General features: G+C 28.9%; 7 protein-coding genes across 11 annotated transcripts; 1 reads left to right on the plus strand and 6 right to left on the minus strand.

The window, feature by feature from the left end:
- Positions 1–115: 115 nt before the first annotated feature.
- Positions 116–4974, minus strand: LOC124493710 (sphingosine kinase 1). Of its 2 annotated transcripts, XM_075732223.1 has the most exons (3): positions 2609–4974; positions 1014–2535; positions 116–922 (listed from the first exon to the last, which is right to left on the minus strand). In XM_075732223.1, exons 2-3 carry the CDS (start codon positions 1960–1962, stop codon positions 186–188), a joined length of 1686 nt encoding a protein of 561 aa, XP_075588338.1. In that variant the 5' UTR covers positions 1963–2535; positions 2609–4974; the 3' UTR covers positions 116–185. The 2 variants fall into 2 exon arrangements, with proteins under 2 accessions (XP_075588338.1, XP_046912772.2); XM_047056816.2 differs by having other exon boundaries at positions 1014–4974.
- An 82-nt stretch (positions 4975–5056) lies between these two features.
- csul (protein arginine N-methyltransferase 5) lies at positions 5057–7788 on the minus strand. The gene is made up of 5 exons (XM_047056815.2): positions 7288–7788; positions 7139–7221; positions 6383–7074; positions 6201–6319; positions 5057–6123 (listed from the first exon to the last, which is right to left on the minus strand). Exons 1-5 carry the CDS (start codon positions 7359–7361, stop codon positions 5232–5234), a joined length of 1860 nt encoding a protein of 619 aa, XP_046912771.2. The 5' UTR covers positions 7362–7788; the 3' UTR covers positions 5057–5231.
- On the minus strand, positions 7486–9302 carry LOC124493359 (uncharacterized). Its single transcript, XM_047056428.2, has 4 exons — positions 8786–9302; positions 8254–8653; positions 7869–8184; positions 7486–7795 (listed from the first exon to the last, which is right to left on the minus strand). The coding sequence occupies exons 1-4, from the start codon at positions 8830–8832 to the stop codon at positions 7620–7622; spliced, it is 939 nt and encodes a 312-aa protein (XP_046912384.1). The 5' UTR covers positions 8833–9302; the 3' UTR covers positions 7486–7619.
- A 673-nt stretch (positions 9303–9975) lies between these two features.
- LOC124494327 (glycine receptor subunit alpha-4) lies at positions 9976–14016 on the minus strand. Of its 3 annotated transcripts, none has more exons than XM_075732224.1 (6): positions 13292–14016; positions 11819–12023; positions 11467–11761; positions 10928–11400; positions 10482–10759; positions 9976–10401 (listed from the first exon to the last, which is right to left on the minus strand). In XM_075732224.1, the coding sequence occupies exons 3-6, from the start codon at positions 11733–11735 to the stop codon at positions 10108–10110; spliced, it is 1314 nt and encodes a 437-aa protein (XP_075588339.1). In that variant the 5' UTR covers positions 11736–11761; positions 11819–12023; positions 13292–14016; the 3' UTR covers positions 9976–10107. The 3 variants fall into 3 exon arrangements, with proteins under 3 accessions (XP_075588339.1, XP_075588340.1, XP_046913456.2); XM_075732225.1 differs by having other exon boundaries at positions 13389–13580; XM_047057500.2 differs by lacking the exon at positions 13292–14016 and having other exon boundaries at positions 11819–13027.
- A 1357-nt stretch (positions 14017–15373) lies between these two features.
- On the minus strand, positions 15374–16558 carry LOC124494057 (uncharacterized). The gene is made up of 3 exons (XM_047057200.2): positions 16482–16558; positions 16003–16338; positions 15374–15914 (listed from the first exon to the last, which is right to left on the minus strand). Exons 1-3 carry the CDS (start codon positions 16491–16493, stop codon positions 15666–15668), a joined length of 597 nt encoding a protein of 198 aa, XP_046913156.2. The 5' UTR covers positions 16494–16558; the 3' UTR covers positions 15374–15665.
- Positions 16559–19626: 3068 nt separating this feature from the next.
- Positions 19627–20978, minus strand: LOC124494058 (uncharacterized). The gene is made up of 2 exons (XM_075732118.1): positions 20723–20978; positions 19627–20656 (listed from the first exon to the last, which is right to left on the minus strand). The coding sequence occupies exons 1-2, from the start codon at positions 20843–20845 to the stop codon at positions 19847–19849; spliced, it is 933 nt and encodes a 310-aa protein (XP_075588233.1). The 5' UTR covers positions 20846–20978; the 3' UTR covers positions 19627–19846.
- Positions 20979–21304: 326 nt separating this feature from the next.
- On the plus strand, positions 21305–22930 carry LOC124494055 (uncharacterized). Of its 2 annotated transcripts, XM_047057198.2 has the most exons (2): positions 21305–21517; positions 21677–22930. In XM_047057198.2, the coding sequence occupies exon 2, from the start codon at positions 21692–21694 to the stop codon at positions 22679–22681; it is 990 nt and encodes a 329-aa protein (XP_046913154.2). In that variant the 5' UTR covers positions 21305–21517; positions 21677–21691; the 3' UTR covers positions 22682–22930. The 2 variants fall into 2 exon arrangements, with proteins under 2 accessions (XP_046913154.2, XP_075588397.1); XM_075732282.1 differs by lacking the exon at positions 21305–21517 and having other exon boundaries at positions 21549–22930.
- The last annotated feature ends 1501 nt before the right edge of the window (positions 22931–24431 follow it).

A 24431-nucleotide genomic window follows, 5' to 3' on the forward strand; every position in this document is an offset into this window, starting at 1 on the left:
TTTTTTTAAAAATTTTGTCACAACAAACAAATTTATTTTGTTTGAATCTTGCAATCAAGCAATAGAAAAAAAAACAAACCAAAAAAAAAAAAAAATGATAATTATCATCATCAAATTAAAATGGAAACAATTTATTATCATTCATTCATTCATTCATTCATCATCATTATTATTGTTTTTTTTTTCTAACAACCATTGTTATTACGTAACAATATTGAAACAGCTTTTGGCATAATTTCAGCCTGTATTGTTGAACATGGTATCTGTTCACCATCGATGGTCATTATGTCATCATGACCTTCAGGTGTTAAACGGAATGCTTTACATGGAATAAAATGTACAAATGGCAATTTTGTATGTGAACCATCTTCTAGTGCCAATAAAAATTCAATCACCTGACAAGAGGAAACTGAACCATTTATATATAATAAATATATGATTTCATCATCTAATTGAGAATCTGGTGAAAATTTAACAGTTGAACTTAGATATTGTTGATAGGCACTATAAACAATAATAAATTCATCATTAATAGTAGTCCATTGATCGGTAACTGGTTGATTTATTGGACAAATTTCTTGGCAAACTGAATCCTTATGTAAATAGCTTAATCTACCACGATAACGTTTTAATGCTAAACTTCGATATACCGACCATATTGTGAATCTGGGTTCACCAAGAAACCTAAGACGTTCGGATTCAATATCAATATCGGCCATCAACCCCCAACCGAATGATAGAAATGAATAATAAATTTGATTTGTCGTTGTTGTAATTCGAACCAAATCCATTGGCGTTGGTTGACCTTTGATCGTATGTAATGTTGATTCAATTAGTTTATTGAACATTGTTCTACCGCCATTTGTATAAATGTTATTAAGTGAACAGGCTAATCCATTACCGGAACCACCGGGAATGATGCCTAAATAAATCAAAAAAATCAAAAAAGAAAAAAATTATTATTAATCAAATCTTATAAAAACATTTTTTGTTTGTTTGTTTCAAAAACTCACTAATTGGAAGAGAAATTTTTTTTGGCATTGTCGTAGAACGTTCAAGTGAATAAACAAATCCATTGAGAACCTCGAACAATAATCCATCACCAGAAATAGTAACAATAGCCGAATAAGATCCAACAAGATCATTATGATGTCGTATAAAATCCATTGCATGATTAGCATATTTAGTCGTTAGAACATGATATTTAACATTACAATCATCCAACAATTGATGAACATGGTCATTGAACAATTTTACAGATTTTCTTTCACCACTAGCAGGATTCATCATAATTAATAAGGGTTTCGATTGTGAATATTTGATTGCATGACCTTTATTGATTAGTGGATCCAATTTATCCAATATTGTACATGCTTCAGCTAAATTTTCTTCATAATTGCTACTTTTGGCTATTAATAATAATACTTGTTTACGTTGAATTTTACCACCACCACCACCACCACCACCAATGGTAGATTGTTTTCGGTGAAAGACAAAGAATTCAAGTACAACCTGATTATCTTCTAATTGTACATTATAATTTGATGAATTTAATTTTGATTCAGATGAAAATGGTCTACAACATGATATCAATAATAATGATCGCTTTTGTTTTTGTTGTTGTTGCTGTTCCCGTTGTTGTAATTGACCTTGACTACCGATATTATTACCATCGTCATCATCATCATCATCATCATCATTGTTGTTGTTGTTGTTGTTGCTGGTCATCAATGTACATCGAGCAATTTGATCAAAATGATAACATTGATTAAATTTCGATGATGGTGTTGTTGAATTTGATGAACAATGTTCAGATGATGATGATCTTATTAAATGTATGCCTATATTGGTTACATTCAATTGCACTGGTTTTGTATCGATTCGATTTCTATATTTAAATAGATGGCAATTATTTGTTGTCCAAATTAATTCACCACTTTTATCACAATGACAAATGGACATTGTTTATATTTTGTTTTGATTAGCTAATTTGTTGTGGATTGACAGTGATGATAATATATATATGCACAGGTATAAGATTCGAATGACAACGGGATTAAATTTTTATTTTTTTTTTGGATCGATGCTCAATCAATCAATCAATCAATGCTGACCCAATTAATTAATCAAATCAATCAATAAATCAATTGAATTGAATATGATATGCACAATTAAATATAGGTCCATTAGAAGAGAAAATTAGTTTAAAGAAAAAAAAAATTTACAGTCATATTGTATGATGATGATGATGATGAGTGATTAACTTAATAATAATTGTCACCGATATATAAAGTGAGTTTTTCAGAGTGTGTGTATAATCAAAGAGATAAATCGATTGATTTGATCGACAACAGCATAATTTCTTATTTCATCATATGTGTGTGTGTGAGTTGTAGACAATTTTTTTACGTGATCATAAAATTTTTTCGATAATAATCACATGATGATGATTGTCACACACACACACACACACATAGATAAAGACAACACCGATGAAAATGATGATGATGAAAAATTTCAAAACAATTTTTTTTCCTATGAATTTAAAGAATCGATAACAAAATGATTGATGATTTAAATGATGATCAATGAATAAAATTGAAATTACCGATCAATTTCGAATCAAATTGAATCCAATTAATGAAATCAATAATAAAAAAAATTTATAAACAATGATGATTATCAATGATGATGATGATGATAAGGCCAATTGGATACATTTGGATTGATTGGTTGATTGATTGATTGATTGATAGGATGAATGATTATAATATCTATATGGCATTGTATTGTATATGATAAGGATTCAAAAAAAAAATCGCACACAATTTATCAATCAATCATCATAATCATTGATTTTATGTGTGATGATTGATATTTTATATGTCTAAAAAAATTTGAGTGAAACAAAAAAAAAAATTAAATCAACCAACAAGTACAACAACAACAGGAGTTTTACACACAAAAAAAGGTTAGTGTTGTCATAACAATAGAAATGACGACGATGATGATGACGAATGACGATGATGACGATTTGATTGAATATAATAAACTTGGCAACAATGGATAGAGGAAAAATAAAAAAAAAATCATCGATGATCATTCAAAATTTGTACATGTGTGTGTGTGTGCGGTGTATCCATAATAAATAATAAAATAAACATATAAATCGCCATCGTCTTTGTCCTTGTTGTTGTTGCTGTTGTTCATGTTTTTCTTTTGACCATCTAACAATGATCAATGTGATTAATGACAATGATGATGATGATGATCAGAGAAAAAAAAACACGTTTATCATTATTATTATTGCCCATTTACCATTGAAAAAAGAGATATAGAGAGAGAGAGAAATTAATCGAACAAAACTCACACACACACACAAGAAAATTCCGTATAAACGAATTGCAATTTTATGGATTTTTTTTTTCTCAAGAAAACAAAAAATTCATATTTGGACAACATTGATCAACTGCGGCCACTATGATCATCATGAAGACTGTTCTGTTTATTAATGATGATGGCGACAATTTAAAGTGTAATCGAGGTTTTTGTAGTTTTTGTTTTTTTTTTCAATTGAAACTTGAGATAGTAACCAGCCAACTGATTAACAAAACCAAAAAACAACAAAACAACAATCAACAATGAAATCCAGACCAGATTTTATTTCTTCAGTTCCTGATTATGACGGTGCTGATTTTTGTTGCTGTTGTTGTTGTTGTTGATTGTCATCCGTTTATTTTATAATAGTAGTAGTAGTAGTGATTTTATTGTTACAATTTCATTTTCAAAGAATAAAAACAAAACAAAACACATAAAATGTCTAGTCACACAAATGAATTTATGGCAACAATGATGATGCTCAACGATTGTGAATAAATGAATGTTGTTGTTGGTATATGAGGTGCATATATTTATGTGAAAGTGACAGTGATGTTGATCAATGTTGATCATCATCGGTCATATTGTGTGGTGATCAAAAATCAAATTCCAGTTTTTTTCATTCTATCTTACAATTTCATCATGATTGGGGCACGACCATACACACATTTGTTGTATCATAATGATATCACATTGGTGGCGAAATTCAATTCTTATTCATCTGTATATCTGTAAACGTTGTTCTGTTTGAAGATTAAGACAACCAACTTTTTTTTTTTGACTTTTTATCAAACACACACACACACATAGACACAAAAAAACAAAACTTTCTGGTCCCATCATCATCAGTCATTTTTATTCAATTCAATTGCTAAAATCAATAAATTATATTACCATTGGCCAAAAAAAAAACTGAGAGTAGAAGTATGAAAAATGATGAAAAAGAAAAAAAAGAAGGAAAAAAAAATTCAGGTGGTGCAGCGCACATACAAAAAAAAAAACATACCTACACACACACACACAAACTTACATTTAAAGGTAACATAACATTTATAATTTCATATATGTAAAAGATGGCCTGGCCCGAAATAATTGTCCAGGATATCTTTTTTTTTTATTCTATTCTAGAACTAGAATACACACACACACACACTATTTATAAGTCATCCACACATTAAAATAGCTCAACAATACTCTGGAAATGAATCATTATCATCATCATCATCATCGACCGACTACGAATAGAAAGTTGTATGAACATTCATACACACACGCACTAGAGCAATCATTATCTTCATCGTCATCATCGTCATCATCATCGGAAAAAATGATCATTTCGAACGAACCTAAAAATGAAATGAATGATTTGCATGAAACGACAAAAAAAAAATTATTCCATGTTTACAATCATCAAAATTTATTATTTGTTCTATACAATTGGATCATTTTTCTAATGATGAATATCGAGAATCATCATTTATATTTATATGTGCATATGAAATGTTTTTGTACTTGTTTTGACTGACATTCGAATGAATTGAATTGAATTGACGAGGTTTGTCAATTATCGAAATGAAAACCAACAATTAATGAGGAAAAATAAAACACAGGAAGTAAAATCAATCATCATCCACGATTTTTTTTGGTGGTTTTGAAGGCCAGAAAAAAATAACAAATGTTTTAAATATTAATAATAATGTGTGCTACATACACACACACACACATTGATCAATTTATTAATTTGAAATGATGAAAATTTTTTGATTTTTCAAATACAAATGTGAATTGAACTAAATCTGTCATCATGAATGAATAAATGATGATGATGATGATGATTGACAAATGAAATTCATTCAATGTAAACTAATAGAATAATGTTTACCATTCAGGTTATGTATTGGTGATTGTATTGGATGAGAAATTGTCCATTCATACCAAACATGTATGTCATTCACATTTCGTGTAATTTGAATTTCAATTTTTCCATCATCATCATCATCATCATCATCGTGGCCACTAACATCGAATGGTGTATGTAATGGAAAATAGATCGGAAACCAGCTATACATATTAGAGTTTTGTGTCGATGGTACAATTGATAAACGGTGATTACCATAGAGACAGCAATCAAAATAACCAACAAAACCATGACATATTGTTGGTATTTTCGAATGAAATGTCAGTCGTTTTTTACGATTATTATCACGTGTTGATGGTGGTCTATGAAGGTCACCACGACGATGTTCAAATGTGAATACTTGTTTTGGTTTATCGATAAGATATGCATTTCGAATATGTACAACATAAGCATATTCATAAGCATTAACATTTGTTCGTCTATCCAATGATAATTGTGAATATAATCGTTGTGATTGAACAGGACATAAATATGATGTATAAGATTGTGGTATACAGATTGCATCTTTACTAACATAGTTCCACACACCATCCAAACATTCGGGACTTAATTCATTATCACCAAATGATCCAAGTAATTCAGAAATAATTAGATCAGCTCGTTCTGGTGCCGACCAATAACGCATATCACTACTAACAATTTCAACATAACCATGTGATAATCCTAGATAGCCACCCCATTTCAGATCTTTTAACATTTCCAAAGTAATAATGGCATTTGGATTTTTTTCAACAGCATATATTCGTATGAATTTATCCACCGAATGAGCTGCTCTTAATGCTTTATCTACTAAAGGACCACGGCCAGCTCCAACTACCATAGCAATTCTGGAAATAATAAACAATTAAATTTTGGGTTCGATTAGAAATAAAAACTATAATAATAATAATAATTTCAAACTAACATAACATCTTTTTGGATATCCATCAAAGCTTGTTCAATAGCTTTTTCATATTGTTGATATTTAATAATGTCGGTTTCAAATACTTCGTAAACAGATGAATCTAGATCATCTTTTAATGGCTGAAATTTAAAAAAAAAAATTGTTCAGAAATTAAATAATTCATTGTGATTATCATTAAATACCTGCAAAGGATATTGTAATAAATCTTCATAGTATTGACAAAATTTTTGCAATTTATCAGAAAAAATTTCCGTCTTTTGCAAATGTCCAATATATTGGCAATAATTTTTTATATGACCATGAAGATTATTTCCTTTGATAATGATGGAAAAATTGCTAGCCATTTTGAAATTAATTTGTCCCATAAATAATTGCATAACTTTGCTCAAAACCGGAAATTTCGATGAATTCGTCAGAAATACAGATGTAGGTAATATAATGAATTTAATTGGTTCACCTAGCCATCTGTCCAATCTATCGGTATCAAGTAATTCACCGTTCACTTCTAATGCAATCGATATATTAGGATGGAATTGCATTATCTTTCGCAGATGATTCCATTTTTTCCATTCATAATCATCATCAATGTATATTGGATCTTTTCGTAGTTCTTGTGTTTGCATTTTGATATTTGCCATTGACAATTTAATCGATATAGCTAAACTATGATGATCATTTGTTTCTGATTGTGGATTCAATTTTCGATTGATTATCGTGGCCATATTTTCAATAGATTCATGATCTTCTGGACATTCTAAAATAATGTTCTGTATTCCAGCATGTCCAGCAAAATTTAATTCTTTTTCTAACAAACGGATATTTCGTTGAATTCGAAAATCACGTTTCGGTATGTTGATGACAATTTTGTTGCGATCTATTTTAATGTGAATCAAAATAAAATTATAGTTATAAAAATTTATCATTCAATTTTTGTTTACCTTTGCCATCGAGAAATACTTCGCTGAATGGAATAAATTCCGAACATTTAGGATGAATCACCGGAGCGACAATATAATCGAAACTGAATTTTTTGTTAAATCAAACAAATATTTTTATCAAACAAACAATGAATGCTCATTAAACATACCCATATTCATTGTATTTATCTAGAGAAATTTTAATATTATCGATATAATTACAAGAATAACCGACGGTAATCATATTTTGATAATTAAATTCACAAAATTTAAAACATAAAAAAAAAATTCAAAATTCTTTTTTAAACATGTGATCAAAAGAATCCGCATGCGGCAATTTTGTTAACCGTTCATAAATGCAATGATTATTTTGTATTGTTTGAACACTTAGAAAAATTAAAATTTTTTTTTATTCATTTTTTTTAAGGAATTTAAAATGTTTTTTAATTTTAATTTTAAAAGCGAAAAAAAACAAGATGATAATCATTGTCTACATTGTGATTTACATTGTTCCATTGCTATATCGACCATATGTACGATATTTATAAAGTCGAAGTAAATTTCGTTGTAACATGGTGGTGGTCACCTTTCCGATGGTTGGCACAAAAATTGATGCTTTTGTTTTTATTTCATCGTCAAAATTTTTAGCACAAGCAAAATTCACAGCTATTACACCATCTGATGGAAAGTGGAAATTTCATCGAATTAATAAAATCGAAATTTTTTCCAGTAAAAAAAAACAACAACAAACCTTTTAACAAATCAAGAGGAACACGATAATTAGAGCTTGGTACACCAGTAATAACAATATCAGATATTGGTAAAACTTCTTCCAATTTTTTATCAGTATCTTGGACTTTATATTTATTCAATTCAAGATCTGGACCACGATAGAACAAAAGTATATCATTTATATCAACAGAATAGACTTTGGCACCATCATTGGCCAATAATGCAGCCAAAGGTCTGCCAACAACTTCACTTCTATTGATAATGGTAATCGTTTTTCCACGAAGTTGATTACCATATGGTACATCATTATCATATACATTGCAATGTTCTAAAACCTAAATCAAATGATCGAATTATTATTAATATAAAAACAAAAACAAACATTGAGTGATTGAATTACTTACTTTAATAACGGCTAATGGTGTACAAGGAATAATTGATTTTAAATCTTTACGTCCTTGAATATGACGAATATTACGATACATATTGAATCGATATAGATGGCATAAACCTTCAACATCTTTGAATGGATTCACACAATTCTGTATGTATTGATCATGTCCACCACCGAAAACTGGATAATAAACAAGTATACCATGTATAGTATCATCATCATTGGCTGCAATGACAGCATCTTCTAATTCTTCACGACCAATTTTACGTAATTCAAATACAATACCGGATCGTGCACAGCTTTTTTTCGTTACTTCAGCATATTGTTCAGCAGACGGATCATTATTGGCTAAAAAGCTAACCAATTTTACTTGAGCATCGACATCTTTGATCTGTCTAGTCAATTCATCACTGTTCGTGATGAATTAATAAATGTGCAACAACAAAAACAACAACAACAAAAAAAATCCATAATTCACGATACAGGAACAAAACAAAAAAAAAAAAAAATCAAGTAAACACATTACAGGAACACACACTTACAGGAATTTTTCGGCAATTCTAGCTCCAGTTATGACTTGGCATTCCATTTCCAATCAAAAAAAAAAAAAATTGTTTATCGAACTATTTAATGATTATTATATGAAGATGAAACGATGGATATTGATGTGTCACATACACACACACACGATGACGATGGCAATCACAGAGAAAAATTCAATTATACAGTCTCAACAACAACCACCACATATATAATATATGATGATGATGATGATGTAAGGTAGGAAAAAAAAACGTGAAACGAAAAAAAAAATTAAATCTGGAAATACAAGATTTTTTCGTTTCTGGTGACACGAGTTTTTATTTATTTATTTTTTTTCTTGCTGTATATATATTCAATTGGGAAGAAACAACAAAAAACAAAAAAAAACAACTGAACAACCACTAAAATGAAAAAAAAAATTTTCTTTCTTCATGTGTTTTTTAATTTGTTTTCATTTTTCATGTGTGTATCTTATATTAATATATATATGCAGCCGATCGATTACATTGCTGCAACAACAAGTCATCATCATTATCATCACTAAGTTTAATGTACCATTTATCACGAAAAAAAATCATCCACCCATATATTTTTTTTTTTTTGATTAGATAAAGGGTAAATCATTTCCATGAGGTTTAAAAAAAATTTTTACCATTTAAAAAGATTAAATTTCTAGATTTCTAGACAACAACAAAAAAATTTTGATGATGATAAAATGTTTTCATTACATTTTACACATATTTGATATCATAGCGTATATCGGAAGCATAATCAATACACACAAACTACTATATATTATCATTGTTTTTTTTTGCTTGTGTAATCTGATCGCTTTGGAAATAAAATAAATTCAATATACATGATAATATCGATGACGACAAATTTTTTTGCTTTGCTTTTATTGGTAACAATGATGATGATGACATGATCATCGTACCAATCATTGATTACCCAGATCGACGATATACTCGAATAAGTATTATTATTATCCAAATATAGGAAAATAAATGAAAATATTTCGATATTTTGGTGATATTTTCAAATGATTTGGTTTTTTTTTCGTTAAATATGGTAAAAAAAAAATTTTTTTCATTATTGCTAGTTATTCTATAATGATGATTCTTGATGAGATAGTAATGGGAGGGAAAAAAACCCAATTATCATTGAACATGCACTAGAAAAAAAATATGAAAAACGTATTTTTAATCACATGGTGTTTGTAACCCTGGAAAAAAAATTTTTTTTTCTCAATGAATTTTGTTTCACCAATAAACTGCCAGTTTGATGTTGATGATGAATTGGAATTTTTTCTCTTTTTTCATTACAAATATGACCAATATATAAGATTGAATAGAATGAATGCCAATGGAAATAGATAACGACATTTACGATCAATTGATTCAGCAATTTCTTGTGGTGTATCCTTTAATATCATTGAAATTGAATCATAATTATTATTGTTCATTTGTGATGGTGATGGTGATGGTGGTGATTGTTGCTGATTATTGGGTATTTGTTGTTGTTGTTGTTGCTGCTGCTGTTGGATAAACGTACTAGGACATGCATAGCTAAATCTACGTGCCAAATTTAATCGTCGTTGATTCAATTCATGATCCTAAAACAAAAAAAAAAATCATTGTTAATTCGGACCAATCCTTTCAATTCAAGTTTTTTTTTCTATACACAACACTTAACTGTTTTGATTGTCGATAATGTTGGCGCAAGTAATAAATTATTATAATTACTATTACTGCCATTAGTAGCAAATAATCCACAACTATTTTGTCGTTGATAAATAACATTTTGTCCATCCTGTTTGTTATCATTCACATTCATATTATTGTCCATAGGCGATAGAAATGATGCAACACTAAGGCTACGTTTAATTCGTTTACGAACTTTTAATTTGTTTCGCTCTTCACGATGTACATAACATACGTATACATATTCAATTAATGTACAAAATATCGATACTATATAGAAACAAACAAAACGGAAGTAAAAAAAAACAAAACGAAACGAAAAAAAGGAAGAAAATTGTAATTCAGTCATTATATAATGATGATGATGATTTTATATATGGTGATTAATGTAAGAGGAGGAAAACAAAAAAAAAAAAAAACAAATACAAACAAACTTACCAATACATCCAGCAAACCAAAGATCAATTGCTTTAACATATGATACTTTTGGTATTGTTTGTTTTGCTTCTTTCGATACGGTTACCAATGCAAGCATTGTGGTCACACCAATCGATGTACGGCTAGGTGCAGATGTTATATCAATCCAGAACGAAATCCATGATGTTGCCACAATCAACATTGATGGTAAAAATAATGTAAACATTGAATGTACAAATTGTCTTTTAACATTCAATTCAACTGTCAACATGCTAAATGTTTCTTTTTGTATACGTTTATTTTGTTCAGATATTGAATATCCTTGTATTGAATGTCCAGTAATTTGAAAACCATCTTCAATCAATTGTGAATCATTCCATTTAAGTATTAAATGTTTTATTGATAGATCGCTTGATATTAGATGTATATAACAGGTTTGATTATCGAATGGATAGCTTTGATAATTCATTACACAGATTAGATTTAGATTTGTTCTTTTAATAACGGAAATAAAAATGTTATATTATGTAATGTAATAATGACCAATATACAACACATACCTATAACGTATAGATACATCACCATCACAACCGATACGTAAAAATGTCAACTTCGACAATGTTTTTGAACCAAAAACATCTATATCATCAACTCTTGATACACGAAGATTTGGTGTCCAAATATCCGTAAAATAATGTGTACCAATAATTTCTTTGACCATTTCACATGAAAATGTTAACCGTGAATCATTCCAATGAAATTCATATATTGCTTGTATTTCTAATAATGATTCAATATCTTTATAAGTGGCAATTGGATCCATTTTCATATTCACTGATATATTCACACATTGTTCTGCAATACAAATACAATATAAATGCAAAAATGTAAAAAAAAATTCCAAAATGATACCTGTATTCCATAATGGCCGGATCCATTTATGATAAATACTTGAATTGATTTGAATTGAATCATTCAATAATTGAACAGTATATTGTTCTTGTTGCCGTTGTTGTTGTTGTTGTGTTGGTGTTGATAAATCACCACCATCAGCTGATACTATCGTATCAACAATGACGATGATGGTGATGATGGCAATGATGACCAAATAAAATTTCTGTCCAATGAATAATAATGATAAATAGAACATTTTTTTCGTTTATTCAAAGAAAAAACAAAAATTTACACACACACACAAACGAAAAAATAAAAAATAAAATAACTCCATCTTTGGCCATCGACAACATTGTTCACAAAATTCTAATTTTGCTTAATCCTCGTTGTTGTTGTTGTTTTATTTTTTCTCGTTTCGCCCTCACATCTTTTTGTGTAGATAAAATCTATTTAAACATTTTAAACCATTTTTTTCTGTAATGGTTTTATTCTTACATTGTGTGTTATATTATATTATGACAACAACAACAAAATGGATTAACACACAAAGTGACCTCATCAATCATTTTTTCATTTTCATTTTTGTTTATAATAATGAAAAAATGAATTGAATGATGATGATGATGGAGCTTATATATATAAAATAATTAAGTTTATATCCACATCTAATCTCTAACAAATGTGATGATGATGTACCGACAAACACTTGTTGATCTCAATATTGAATTAATAGAAAAAAAAATAATGTGATGATGATGATGATATATCATCATTCAAGTCATTGGCGACGATCCTGTCTGAGTGTTTTGTACTAAAGGGCGGGCGTCGGTAATGTACACACATATATTATGTGGATATGGAAATTTTTTTTTTTTTTTGAACCAATGAACGAATGAATTATATAACATGTTGTGTAGTGTATATACAAAACTAAAAAAAAAAAGGAACGAAAGATAAAATCAGATCAGATAAATTGATGGATGGAGATGAGAAAACAAATGTTTGTATGTTTTGTATGTTTTTTTAAATTCATTCATTCATCGGACGAAAAAAAAATCGGACAAAATTATCATGGATTTTGACAAACAAAACAGAAAAAATGAAAATGGAAATCTCATTGTCATCATCATTATGATCGATATACATGACATTTCATGCATATCAATCAATCAATCAATCAATTTAACATTATTATTATTATGGCTGAAAATTGATCCAAGAATAAGCTATTTTTACACACACACAGACACACACAAAAAATGACGTATATTGACCGACATATTAATAGATTATTATGGATGGATCAATAAATAAAATACAAAATAATCTCCACAGATCATCATTGTATTATTATCTACAGTGAAAACGTTTAGAAAAAAAAATAACGGGAATAATCCCTTTTATATGATCCATTTTCAGGATTATGATAAAAATGAATGAATGAATGAATGAAAGATAACAAAATTTTTTTTTGTTGATAAAAATATTTACCAAACAATCATCGTCATAAACGACCAAATGGCAATCAATCGAATTCGAAGGTAAAAGAGAAGAAGAAGAAGAAGGAGAAAAAAAATTCGTTCATTACATTTTTTTTTAATTTCTTTTTCCCATCATCCGATGAAGAAATGATGATGATGATGATGATGATGATAATGAGGGAAGGCAATAATAATAAAGATTGTGTTGTATTGTGTTGTGTTGAATTGTTATTGTATTTTTTTTTAACATTTATTAGACTATCATCATCATCATCATCATAATATTGAAGGTGTCTATTTATAGACACCTATTCGTTCGGCAAATGATGATTGTAATAATATATTATATATATTGGCTTTTATGTGTGTTGGTTGATTGGTGTGACGAAATTTTGTTGTTGTTGTTGATGATGATCAAAAATTTGGCAAAGAACTCGCAACAGGTTGATATGGTGGTTGATGAGAGGGTGAATTTAAATGTGTTGAAATTAAAATGAGTAAAAATTTTGAAACCAAAAAAGCGGTGGAACAAACAACAAAACACAAATCATGCATGATCGGTTATTCATTTATAAAGAGATGGATTTCAATTTTCAAATTTTTTTTTCAATTATGAATCAAATGAACAAAAAAAAAATTCGCTTTTTCGTGATCCACGGATGGTTTCGACATGATAATAATTTCAATTTGAATTTTCATTTGAACAAAAAAAAGAGCAAAAAAAAAATTCAAATCGATTGTTCGATGATTCGATTCGATAATCGATTGTTTCTCTATCACACTTTTTCATATATGATCATCATCATCATGTTGATATTCAATCAATCAATCAATCAAAAAAAAAAAAAAAAAAAAAAAAAAAAATCTGAACGATATGACCAATCAAGCGTTCAAAATTTCGGTCAATTCTAAATTTTTGAAACATAACTAGGTTATTATTATTTCGTTTTGTTTGTTTGTTTGTCTTGTGTGATGATTGATCATGATGAGTGGATCTTTTTTTTTTTATTTTTCATTTTGTTCATTCCGTTCTTCAATATATATATTGAAATAAAAAAAAAGAAAGAAAAAAAAATAAATGGAAAACGAAGATAAAAAAAAACTTTTTTTTTGAAATAAATCTTCAGTTTCTATTTTCGAATCATATAATTCATTCATTCATTCGTTTGGTTTCTCCTTTTTGTGTGTTCATGTGCACATGTGGTTTTTTTTTATCAGCCACATATATTTGGAACACTTTTTTTATGGATTCTAATTTGAATCCATTAAAAAAAATTCAAGTGAATGCGCTGTGTGTGTGTGTGTTTGTTTGGTTTTTTTTTTGTTACTTTTTTGTCGATTGTTCTTTTTGTTGTTGTTGTTGTTTGTTGTTGTTGTTGTTGTTGTTGTTGTGAATATATACAAAACAGACACATATACAGATATCATTTACAGACAAATAGAGATATAATCACCATCATCATCATGATAAGATTTTTTTTTTGTTCTGGAGAATAGAAAAGAATGAAGCAATCTAATTTTAGTGTTTTTTTTTTTTTTTTTGATTGCTGTCGTTCGTTTTTTTTTTACATATTCATTTCATCAACAAAATACAGACACACTTACCTGTTGCTTCCATTATTCACTGGCCACATTTTCCATCATCATCATTATCATCATATGATAATGGGATAATTTCAATGGACTTGAATCTAGTAGAAAATGATGATCATTGAACAATGATGATGATGATGGTGAGAATAGTTTGGATCCATTGTATTTTTGGCAAACAAAATTGAATGTGATTTTTTTTCTTTTTTTTTGGTTCCGAAATTTATTTATTTATGATATCATCACCACATCTTTACGCAAATTTTTTTTACAATTCATGACATTTTCTTTGTGTGTGTGTGTGTTTTTGTTTTATTTATTTATTTTTCTTTCTTGATACACACACACTTTGAAGCAATGATGATGTTGATCAATGATGGATGATGATGATGATGATGAACAGCATCAATAAAATTCTGGCACATTGATGATGTGTGATGTGTGTGTGTATGAGTGTATTCAATGTGATGAAACAACAAGCAAACAAACAAACAAAAAAAAATTGTGAATCATATCATATCATTTTATATATATAGAACATTATCATTAAATCAAAGTTTCGATTTTCATCCAAATTAAAATTAAAAATAAAATAAAAAATTCCAAATAGAGATAGAATAAATGAGAGAGAGAGAGTGAGATTAATTTGAGTAAATATGAGAGAGAGAGAGAGAGAGAGTAATATTTCACTACCATCAGCAAATTGAATTGAAATTCCAAAGTTCAATAATCATTTCAAGTGTCAAATGTCAAATGTCAGAGCATAGAGATTCTTCAGTCATTCTTCGTCTTCTTTAGGCTTTAGCGGCGGCTTTACTTTTGGCATATTGGCCACCACCACCACCGCCACCACCACCACCATAGGCACCTTTACCTTGTAAACCGGAGCCAGGTCGTCGATTTTCACCTTTATGTACAACAGTATGCACTTCTTCAATAACTGGTCGAATTTCCTGTGTCACACGACGATATGGTTGTATGATTTCACGTACTTCTTGAATCACAGGTTTAACTATTTGGTGGATTATTCTTTGAGGATCATCCTGTAATTAATAAAGGGCCAAAGAGGTCAAAAAAAAATCCATAAATAAATAACAGAAATACAATGGAAAAAAATGGGAAAAAAAGTACCTGAAATGAAGCATGCTCTACTTGTGGCATAGCTTGACCACCATGACTTTGTTGTACATTTAATCGACTTGATGCAGTACGGAAATGAACCTGAACAGGTAATTGATCTGGTGATACTTCAATAACTTGTGGTTGTTCCATTCCATCTAATGATGATCCATAAGATTTTTGATCACCGCCACCGCCAACGCCACCACCACCACCACCACCATCAACATTACCATAACCACCATATGATGATAATGAACCAGTTGATGAGCCATAATTTGAATAACCGGAACCAGAATTCGAATAAGCATTTGTAGTGGCAATCAATGCCAAACAAACGAAACCAATCTATATGTAAAAAATTAATCAATCAATCAATATTATAAACACAAACAAAAACACACAATAAATCAATATAATAATCGATTCACACATAGAAATACACAATCAACACACGAAAAAAAAAAATTTTCAAACAAATATTCTCTAACCTTATTGAACATTATGATTTTGATGATAAACAAACAAACGAACAACAAATGTGAATTATTCAATATTCATCTGATGAAAAAATTTTCCATAAACTTTTACTTTATATACTCAAGAAATTAAAAAAAACCGAGCAATCATCTCAGGCAAAAAAAAAAAGAGAAAACCAAAATGGAAACAAAAAGAGCAAGAAAAAAAAACTTGAAAGTACGAAAAATATCAACAAAAAAAAAACGACGTTTGAGGATCGTCATCGGTTTCATTCATTCATTCGGTCGGTCGGTCGGTCGGACACACCTTCACCATATGTTTGATGAAAAACGTCAACATCAACAACTAGGCCACAACTATTCATTGACCATTATTATCTCTGTTTTGATCATCACAATAAATCTTATCTCATCATCAAATTGGACAATTCAAATGCGATATCATGTGAAGTGTCATATATATAAAAAAAATAAAATAAAAAACAGCCACATACGGAGGATGATTTTATTATGGCTGTATTTATGGATAAAATCAAATGGCGGACAAATTTCGATAAAGAGACGATGATGATGATGAATATAATCGGACAAATGGAGAAACAAACAAACAAACAAAAAAAAAGATGAGAAAATAATAAATGGATTATTATTCGACCGATCGACCGGCCGGTCAAACATTCGTTCATTATTGGTCAACATATAACAGATTTATTTTTTTTTTTTTTGAAAAATCTGGGACAGATAAAAATTTTTTTTTCAAAAATCAAAAACTTAGGCGGAACATTTCATTCATTCATTCATCATAAATTCTCCCATAGACAAATTTTCAATGATTAACACATATGCATTAACCTGGTCTTGTATTTGGTTTTATTTTATTTTATTTTTTTTTTCGTTGAAAAAAAATTTTTCCTTTTTCAAATGTCATTTTTTAACGATTGAAATGAAAATTTTTTTTTTCCTATTTTGCCCAAAAAAAAAAATAAAATCATTTTTCAAAATCAAACAATAACGGGTGGAATTTTTATCATGGAAAACTTTTTTTTCCCAAGTTTTTCTTTGAAAATTTTCCTATCTACAATTGGGGAAAAAATAATGTGTGAAAATGTTTTATGCGGAAAATTTTATTTTATCCGTCTGAAATGAATAATGTATATATATATATTCGTTGAATTGGATTCAAAATTATCAAAACACAAATGTTCATCACTTGCAATTTTGTCCATATTTGTTGTTGTTGTTGTTGTTGTTTGATTTTATTATCATATGCGTGTACGTGTGTGTGTGTGATTGATGAAATTTGAATTATTCATTTTTTTTTCAAATTACGCGCCCATATTTTTTTTGAGTGTATGTGTGTGGGTGTGTGTGGGTGTGTGGGTGTTTGGATTTTTTTTTTCATATTAATTTTCAGCAATGATATTTAGACAAATTTTTTTATAAAACAATAATGTCAACGATATGTCCAACATGATTACTTGAACAAAATTAAATTTATTAATGAAAAATATTTGGCCACAAGTGAAACCAAATGGATTTTCATTCATTGTTTGTATGAATAGATTTGTTCTGATTTGATATCTATATGAAAATGAAAGCCAATTTTTTCGACATGATTGAAAATTCATCATTCTTTGTGATGAATGAATATTCCATGGTAATAAATGACGATAACATTGTTTATTATATGATGGTATATGAGTGAATCGTGAATGGATAACATTGAAAATGAAAAACACTGTCAACAGACTGATAATAAACATCATACCATGTATAGTATCGGTAACATTTCGGCTATAGAATATGGTGATACAAATTATTGTCGATTTGGATATGGTTTCCATTGCCAATAAAATTAATTTTAAATCATCATTAAATTTAGCTGTATGATCGAATAGCTGTACATATTTTCCATGAAAACGATGCCAATGTTTTTTCATATTCATCATAATCAATATATGATGATTTAAACGATAATTGAATAATGATTTGGTTATGAATAGAATTTGTTTGAATTGAATATTGAAAAATTCAACCATTATAATCAATGCTTTTATTGGCACTGTAAATGCTAATATTAGATATATTAAACGTAATAATTCAATAATAACCATAATCATTGAATAGAACATAAAGAATAAGCCAATTTGATTCTGTAAATACATAGCAATGATTTTGATGTAAAAAATTGACATCCAACAGATTATTGTCAATAATAACATGGTGAACATAATGATTGATATATAATCAGAAATGATGATTAATCGTAATATATATTGCCGATATTGGGGAAAAATTTCGAAAATATCACCATAAAATGAATAATAAGCCAACAAATTATTCATACCGGAATCATAATTCAATACTTTATGTATGGAAAAAATCCATAATATTTCGACAGTTATGTTAACCACAATCATAACGATTATGGCCAAATCCAAACGATATATATTCATTATATGTGCCGATTGTTCTAAATTAATAGCGAATGCATAATCAGGCCATTGTAATCTTGCCAAATAGAATATTATTGTTAACAATCCAATGATTGTAATCAAAATGGCCGGTTGAAATACAGTAAATGTTAACGGTATCTGTTGATGATAATATTGCCAATAAGAATAATTCAATCGAATTCCAAGAAATTTCCATGATCGAAATGAATATTCAATCAATGGTCCAATAATATTATATGGTCGTCGACGAAATGGTAAAATATTCATTTTTACTAATAATTTCGTTTCAGCCATCCTAGTTATTTCGAACCAGAAAACATTACCATTGTAGAACATACATTATTCTGAAACACACACACACAATTAAATAATCGAATCTGTGACAGAATTCAAGTCCATTATTATTATTATTATTCTACCAAAAACAAAAATTTTACTTATTGAAATCATAGCAACAGTAAATTGTATTGAATAGATTCATTTAAATATTTATTTTTCTTTCTTTAAAATTTTCATATATAATTAATTTGGATTCACTTTTGGAACATTAAACACACACACACACACACAAACACAAAACATTGCCGGAAATTCTAATGAATCTCTGAATGGAGCAAGTTGGAAAAAAAACGAAATTTCAAAAAAAAAAAAATTACGAAACCAAATTGTTTTTGGTTGTTTTTTTTTATTGAAAAAAAAACAAAAAACAAACTCGTCTTTATTATCACAAAAAAAAGTGAAATCAATCAAATATATCGATCAATAATGTAGGTGGATAATTGAATATTCGAATTTTTTGTCTGTTTTGTTTGTTTGTTTGTTAATGATGTGATCACAAACAGTGCCATCTATTGTAAATGTTTTGTAATGATAATTGTTTTTTGAATATAAAAGTTTTGTTTAACAAAAAAAAAAAATTAATTATAATTGTTTTAAATTAGGATGTTTTCTTTTTACATGATCTACAAGATTACTATATTGTCGTAATTTATAATTACAATATGGACATTGATATGGCTTTTCACCTGTATGTTTACGACAATGTATGATAAGATTACATTTTTGACTGAAAACACGAGGACATTTATGACATTTGAATTGTCGTTCTTTTGTATGTGTATTAATATGTGTATAAAGACTTGATTGATATTTGTATCTATTGCCACAAATAAAACATATATGTTTGTTTTCAGGTTTATGTGTTTTTAAATGTTTATCAAGCTTACCATAAGAAGTAAATCTATAAGAACATTTTGTACAAGAAAATTTAGCCATGTTTTTTCTGTTTAAATCTTTGTTCGATGGATTATATTCTTCTGTTGTGAATGAAAATGAACATTCTGGATTTTCGGTCATTTCTATTGTACTGGACAATGGAATCGTTCCAGTTTCCGTAATTGGATCGATTGTCCAGACTTGTGATCGATAAAACGGTCGTCTCTTTCGAATTGGCTTCAACAGATTCAAATGATCCAATAAATATTGTCGATGAGCGTTGAAATCGTCGGTTAATGAATGAACATTTTTCAAACATTCGGACACTTTGCATTCGATTTTATCAGTACGAGACATCAAATGATTTTCAAATTCTTCGAATTTTTTCTGAAGAATATCAGATAGAATCGGTTGGATTGGTTCGGAAAAATTATCAAAATCAGATACAATTTTTGGTTTCTCTATTTTATTCAACTTTGTTTGATAACTATAACCATGAACATTGGATTCGATTATCTATAGAAAAAATCGATTAAAAATTACAATCAAAATAATGTCATTGAAAAATGATGAATATGTTACCTGATCTACATGGATATTTTCAATTGTAGTCGGCTTGTTTGTAAATCCATTAGTTTGTTGTTGTCGAAAATTTTCACAAATTATTGGGTGAAACCATCTAGTCAAAAAGGATAATGATAACATGATAAAAGTATTCACTTTTTTCAGTTGACAAAAAAAACAAATAGAAAAAAATGACAGAACCAAACTGAATGAGGTGTAGCTAATAGGAAAAAGAAACGTAATACGAATTTACGAGTGTGAAACAACGAGCAATAAATTCTATATCTACTCAAAAATATGTTACGATGTATGAATAGTAAATTTTAAAATACCAAACTCAACGAACAGATGGAGTTGTGTGGTTTTTTTGTTGTTGTTGTTGTTGTTGATGTAGAAATGAAATAATTTTTAAACAAAACATTTTACCACAAATCTAAAAATCAAATTCTTTAAATTCTTGAAAAAAATTGGACACGATGAATTCATTCACATTCATCAATAGCCACAATATGGAAAGATTCGAAACGAACAAGATCAATTTAGATTTTTCATCCATCAATCACCAGATGGCAATATCGATCGATTTCACATTTAATTGATAATTTTATCGAAAATAAAACTGATTTTGTTTCATTTTTCGTTTCAATTTATCATGTATTCAACAACGAAAGATAATGCAATAATATAAAATGGTTAAATCTTTGAGAAAATAATTTTAAAAAAAAACCAGACTTTATTGTTCATAATTTGATTCATCATCAATCATCCAAGCACGTGAATTTGTTTGTGTTCCAGGGAAAATTTTCCATTTCAGTGAGTATTTTTTTCCGAAATTTTTATTGTTTGTTTATATTTAATCACATTGTTTTCAAATTTTTCAATTTTTACCGCGGTATTCTTTTTCTCTCTCTCTTTTTCAAATACAATCATATAATGAATTCATTTGTTCCGGCATATACTGTAAATGGCCAGAATATTTATTGTGAAATGGAATATGATAATAATGATCCATTTAATAATGGATATCAACAACAATTGAATAATGTAATGTCAAATGAAACAATATCGAATCATCAATCCGTAAATTATTCATCACATGCAAATGTAAATGTTATGAACGAATCACTGTCAAATTCACGACGAATTTTTGATCAAAAATTTTTATTTGAAAAACTATTCGAATCGGCCATAAATCAGATGCAAGATATTCAAAATTCTGAATATAAAATTCTTGAAAAAAAATTTGATGAAATTGAAAATCAGTTAATGTCTCGTGTGGATAAAATCGAAAACAAAGTGAATGAATGTTCAAAAAATGTTGAATCATTGGCCGATGATTTTATTGCCCATAGACAACATTTATTGGATCATCCAAATCTATTGAAACCAATTCGAAGAAGGCGATCAACGATACGAGCTAGACCGATTCAGCCATCACCAGTTTGGACAATCGAACCGATAACAGAAATCCAAACAATTGAATCAACTGAAACTTTATTTCAAAATGAAACATTAAAACATTTGATTCGAGAATGTTTGAAAGAAAATAATGATTTATATCAAAACCGACAAAATTCATTATCAAATGAAAATGAAAATAATAATCAAACATTGACCAATACGATAGAAATGGGTGAAAATTCCAAACAATTTCATTGTTCATTATGTTCATTTTCATATGAAACAGAAGAAATTCTAAATCGTCATCTAAAAACTCATCTACCTGGTCATAATCATGCATGTGAATATTGTGGAAATCTATTCAAAAGTAAATATACACTTTCTGTTCATATTCTTATACATACAAATGAACGTCCATTCAAATGTGATTTATGTGACTATTCTAGTAATTACAAAAGTAGTCTTAAAGAACATCAACGTGTCAAACACAGTGGTCATAAATATGAATGCAATCATTGTGATTATAAATGTGGCACAAAATCCAGTTATTATCGACATATTCGAAAACATTCCTAAGTGGGTAAAAAAAAACAACAACAAATGTTTTCATTGATTTCATTATAGAATTCAAAAAAAAAACAAACTATCATCAACTATGTATAATATCTATCTATAAATCAAAAAATCATCATTGTATTGGAAATTTTTTTTTTGTTGATCAATAATCAATCATTTTATTATATTCATTTGTATTGTCTTTTTTTCTCACTGAAATTTATTTGAATAAAATAAAATCCCTAAAAGAAAAAAAAAACAAAAACAAAATTTTTTTTTCTAAATTTAGTATATTCCCTCACCCCATTCACCACCACCAAAAAAAAAAAAAAAAAATTATACACAAGTGTTGATTGTTTTAATATCTGTGATGATGATTTTGGGCCACTTCAAAAAAAAAAAACACACACACTTGTTGAATGGTTCAATCATTTTGCAACTTTACAATTTTGTTCATTCGAATAAAAACAAAAAAAATAAAAAAAACATTGTGTAAATATGTTTATGATGATGATGATGATGATGGAAAAAAAGGATTGGAAATTTATTCATCACACATTTTTTCCCCATTTTTGTTCCCCATTCGTTTGACCAAATTTATATTATTAACAAAAAAATCATTATTGTTGTTGTTCGATGACGATAAGGAATGTGGTGGATAAACCTGGTAAACTTTATGGTTTTTTTTCGCTATAAATATATACCAGCCCGGTACAGGCGCTTCGCGCCTGCCCCAGACTGGCCCTGCGGGGCTGACTCCTGACAGTCAATATAGCTGGATACCCGCAGGTGTGGCGGCTGCGCCACCCCCCTGCTTGGTACCCAGCCAAAGGTGTCTATTTTAACGCTTCGTGCCTGACGGTGGGTTTCTATGCACGGCGTGTTGCTTCCGGCCTTCGGTTTGGTACCGCAGGGTCAGCCATCACTTGTGCATTGCACCTGATACCGTTGAAAAAGTTGCGCACACCGAACAGCATAATTATTATTGCTAATCGAAAAGTTGAAGAAATGCGATATTTTTGGTATAGATAATGTGGTCATTGTTGATCTTTTCCTAAATTTCCTGAACAAAAATCTTCAGATTATAAGGATTTTTGCAGCGGCAAAAAGCCACATAAATCATTCCATGTTGCAATACTGGTGTAGAAAGGTACACACTTATTTTATCGAAAGATTTCCCTTAAAACATTAATTAATTGTCAGAGCAAAAGCCAATACGACAGGAAATCGTCCACGCACCGATTTAAATGGTAGCTTAAGATCTCGATCGTTTTGCTGCAAAATGAATCATAGCCTCCTTGTCAATATTCGAGCTTCAATGCTGCGTCTATTATTTACAAATAAACGCGTGCCATTGAGCAAACCACTTTGTGGTTCAATATTGCGACTGAACATGATAATCGATCCAATGTTTAATCCAAGTTTGTGTCTATAGATTCTATAGGATAACCTTGTGGGTTCATCGCCAGAAGACACTCAACATTGAATCTTAAATGCTCTTTTCTTTATTTTAAATGAAAAAAGTTATCAGGTATTTTAGGTATAATCAGGTTAAATAACCGAAATAACTTACCAAACGATGAGTAGATCATAGATCACGGGAACAAAAAATCATTCCAATGAATGCAGTTTTCAGGCAAGATTTCATCATCAAATACACACTCACACAGGCACACAAAATGAAAATCACGTGTGACACATGTATTATCACAATAATCAATTCGAAAAATTCGAATTCGAACTGTTTCTATGTTCTATTGAATGACTGCAC

The sequence above is a fragment of the Dermatophagoides farinae genome, chromosome 6, assembly GCF_024713945.1.
Source record: "Dermatophagoides farinae isolate YC_2012a chromosome 6, ASM2471394v1, whole genome shotgun sequence".
In the NCBI taxonomy this organism is placed as follows: Eukaryota; Metazoa; Arthropoda; class Arachnida; order Sarcoptiformes; family Pyroglyphidae; genus Dermatophagoides; species Dermatophagoides farinae.

Excerpts from the sequence above, each read along its gene's own strand:
- LOC124494327 (XM_047057500.2), bottom strand. The coding sequence starts at position 12,056 with ATGTTCTATTTATCATTATTATTCATTGGACAGAAATTTTATTTGGTC. Across the intron at positions 11,762-11,818 it reads CCGGCCATTATGGAATACAG|AACAATGTGTGAATATATCA; the intron begins GTATCATTTTGG and ends TTTGTATTGCAG. Across the intron at positions 10,760-10,927 it reads TTGGTTTGCTGGATGTATTG|TATCGATATTTTGTACATTA; the intron begins GTAAGTTTGTTT and ends GTTTCTATATAG.
- LOC124494058 (XM_075732118.1), bottom strand. The coding sequence starts at position 20,845 with ATGTTATCATTATCCTTTTTGACTAGATGGTTTCACCCAATAATTTGT. Across the intron at positions 20,657-20,722 it reads AAAATATCCATGTAGATCAG|ATAATCGAATCCAATGTTCA; the intron begins GTAACATATTCA and ends TTTTTTCTATAG.
- LOC124493710 (XM_075732223.1), bottom strand. The coding sequence starts at position 1,962 with ATGTCCATTTGTCATTGTGATAAAAGTGGTGAATTAATTTGGACAACA. Across the intron at positions 923-1,013 it reads AAAAATTTCTCTTCCAATTA|GCATCATTCCCGGTGGTTCC; the intron begins GTGAGTTTTTGA and ends TGATTTATTTAG.
- csul (XM_047056815.2), bottom strand. The coding sequence starts at position 7,361 with ATGATTACCGTCGGTTATTCTTGTAATTATATCGATAATATTAAAATT. Across the intron at positions 7,075-7,138 it reads AGTATTTCTCGATGGCAAAG|ATCGCAACAAAATTGTCATC; the intron begins GTAAACAAAAAT and ends ACATTAAAATAG. Across the intron at positions 6,320-6,382 it reads TATTACAATATCCTTTGCAG|CCATTAAAAGATGATCTAGA; the intron begins GTATTTAATGAT and ends TTTAAATTTCAG.
- LOC124493359 (XM_047056428.2), bottom strand. The coding sequence starts at position 8,832 with ATGGAATGCCAAGTCATAACTGGAGCTAGAATTGCCGAAAAATTCCT. Across the intron at positions 8,185-8,253 it reads CACCATTAGCCGTTATTAAA|GTTTTAGAACATTGCAATGT; the intron begins GTAAGTAATTCA and ends CATTTGATTTAG. Across the intron at positions 7,796-7,868 it reads TCCTCTTGATTTGTTAAAAG|ATGGTGTAATAGCTGTGAAT; the intron begins GTTTGTTGTTGT and ends ACTTTCCATCAG.
- LOC124494055 (XM_075732282.1), top strand. The coding sequence starts at position 21,638 with ATGAATTCATTTGTTCCGGCATATACTGTAAATGGCCAGAATATTTAT.
- LOC124494057 (XM_047057200.2), bottom strand. Across the intron at positions 15,915-16,002 it reads TAGAGCATGCTTCATTTCAG|GATGATCCTCAAAGAATAAT; the intron begins GTACTTTTTTTC and ends TATTAATTACAG.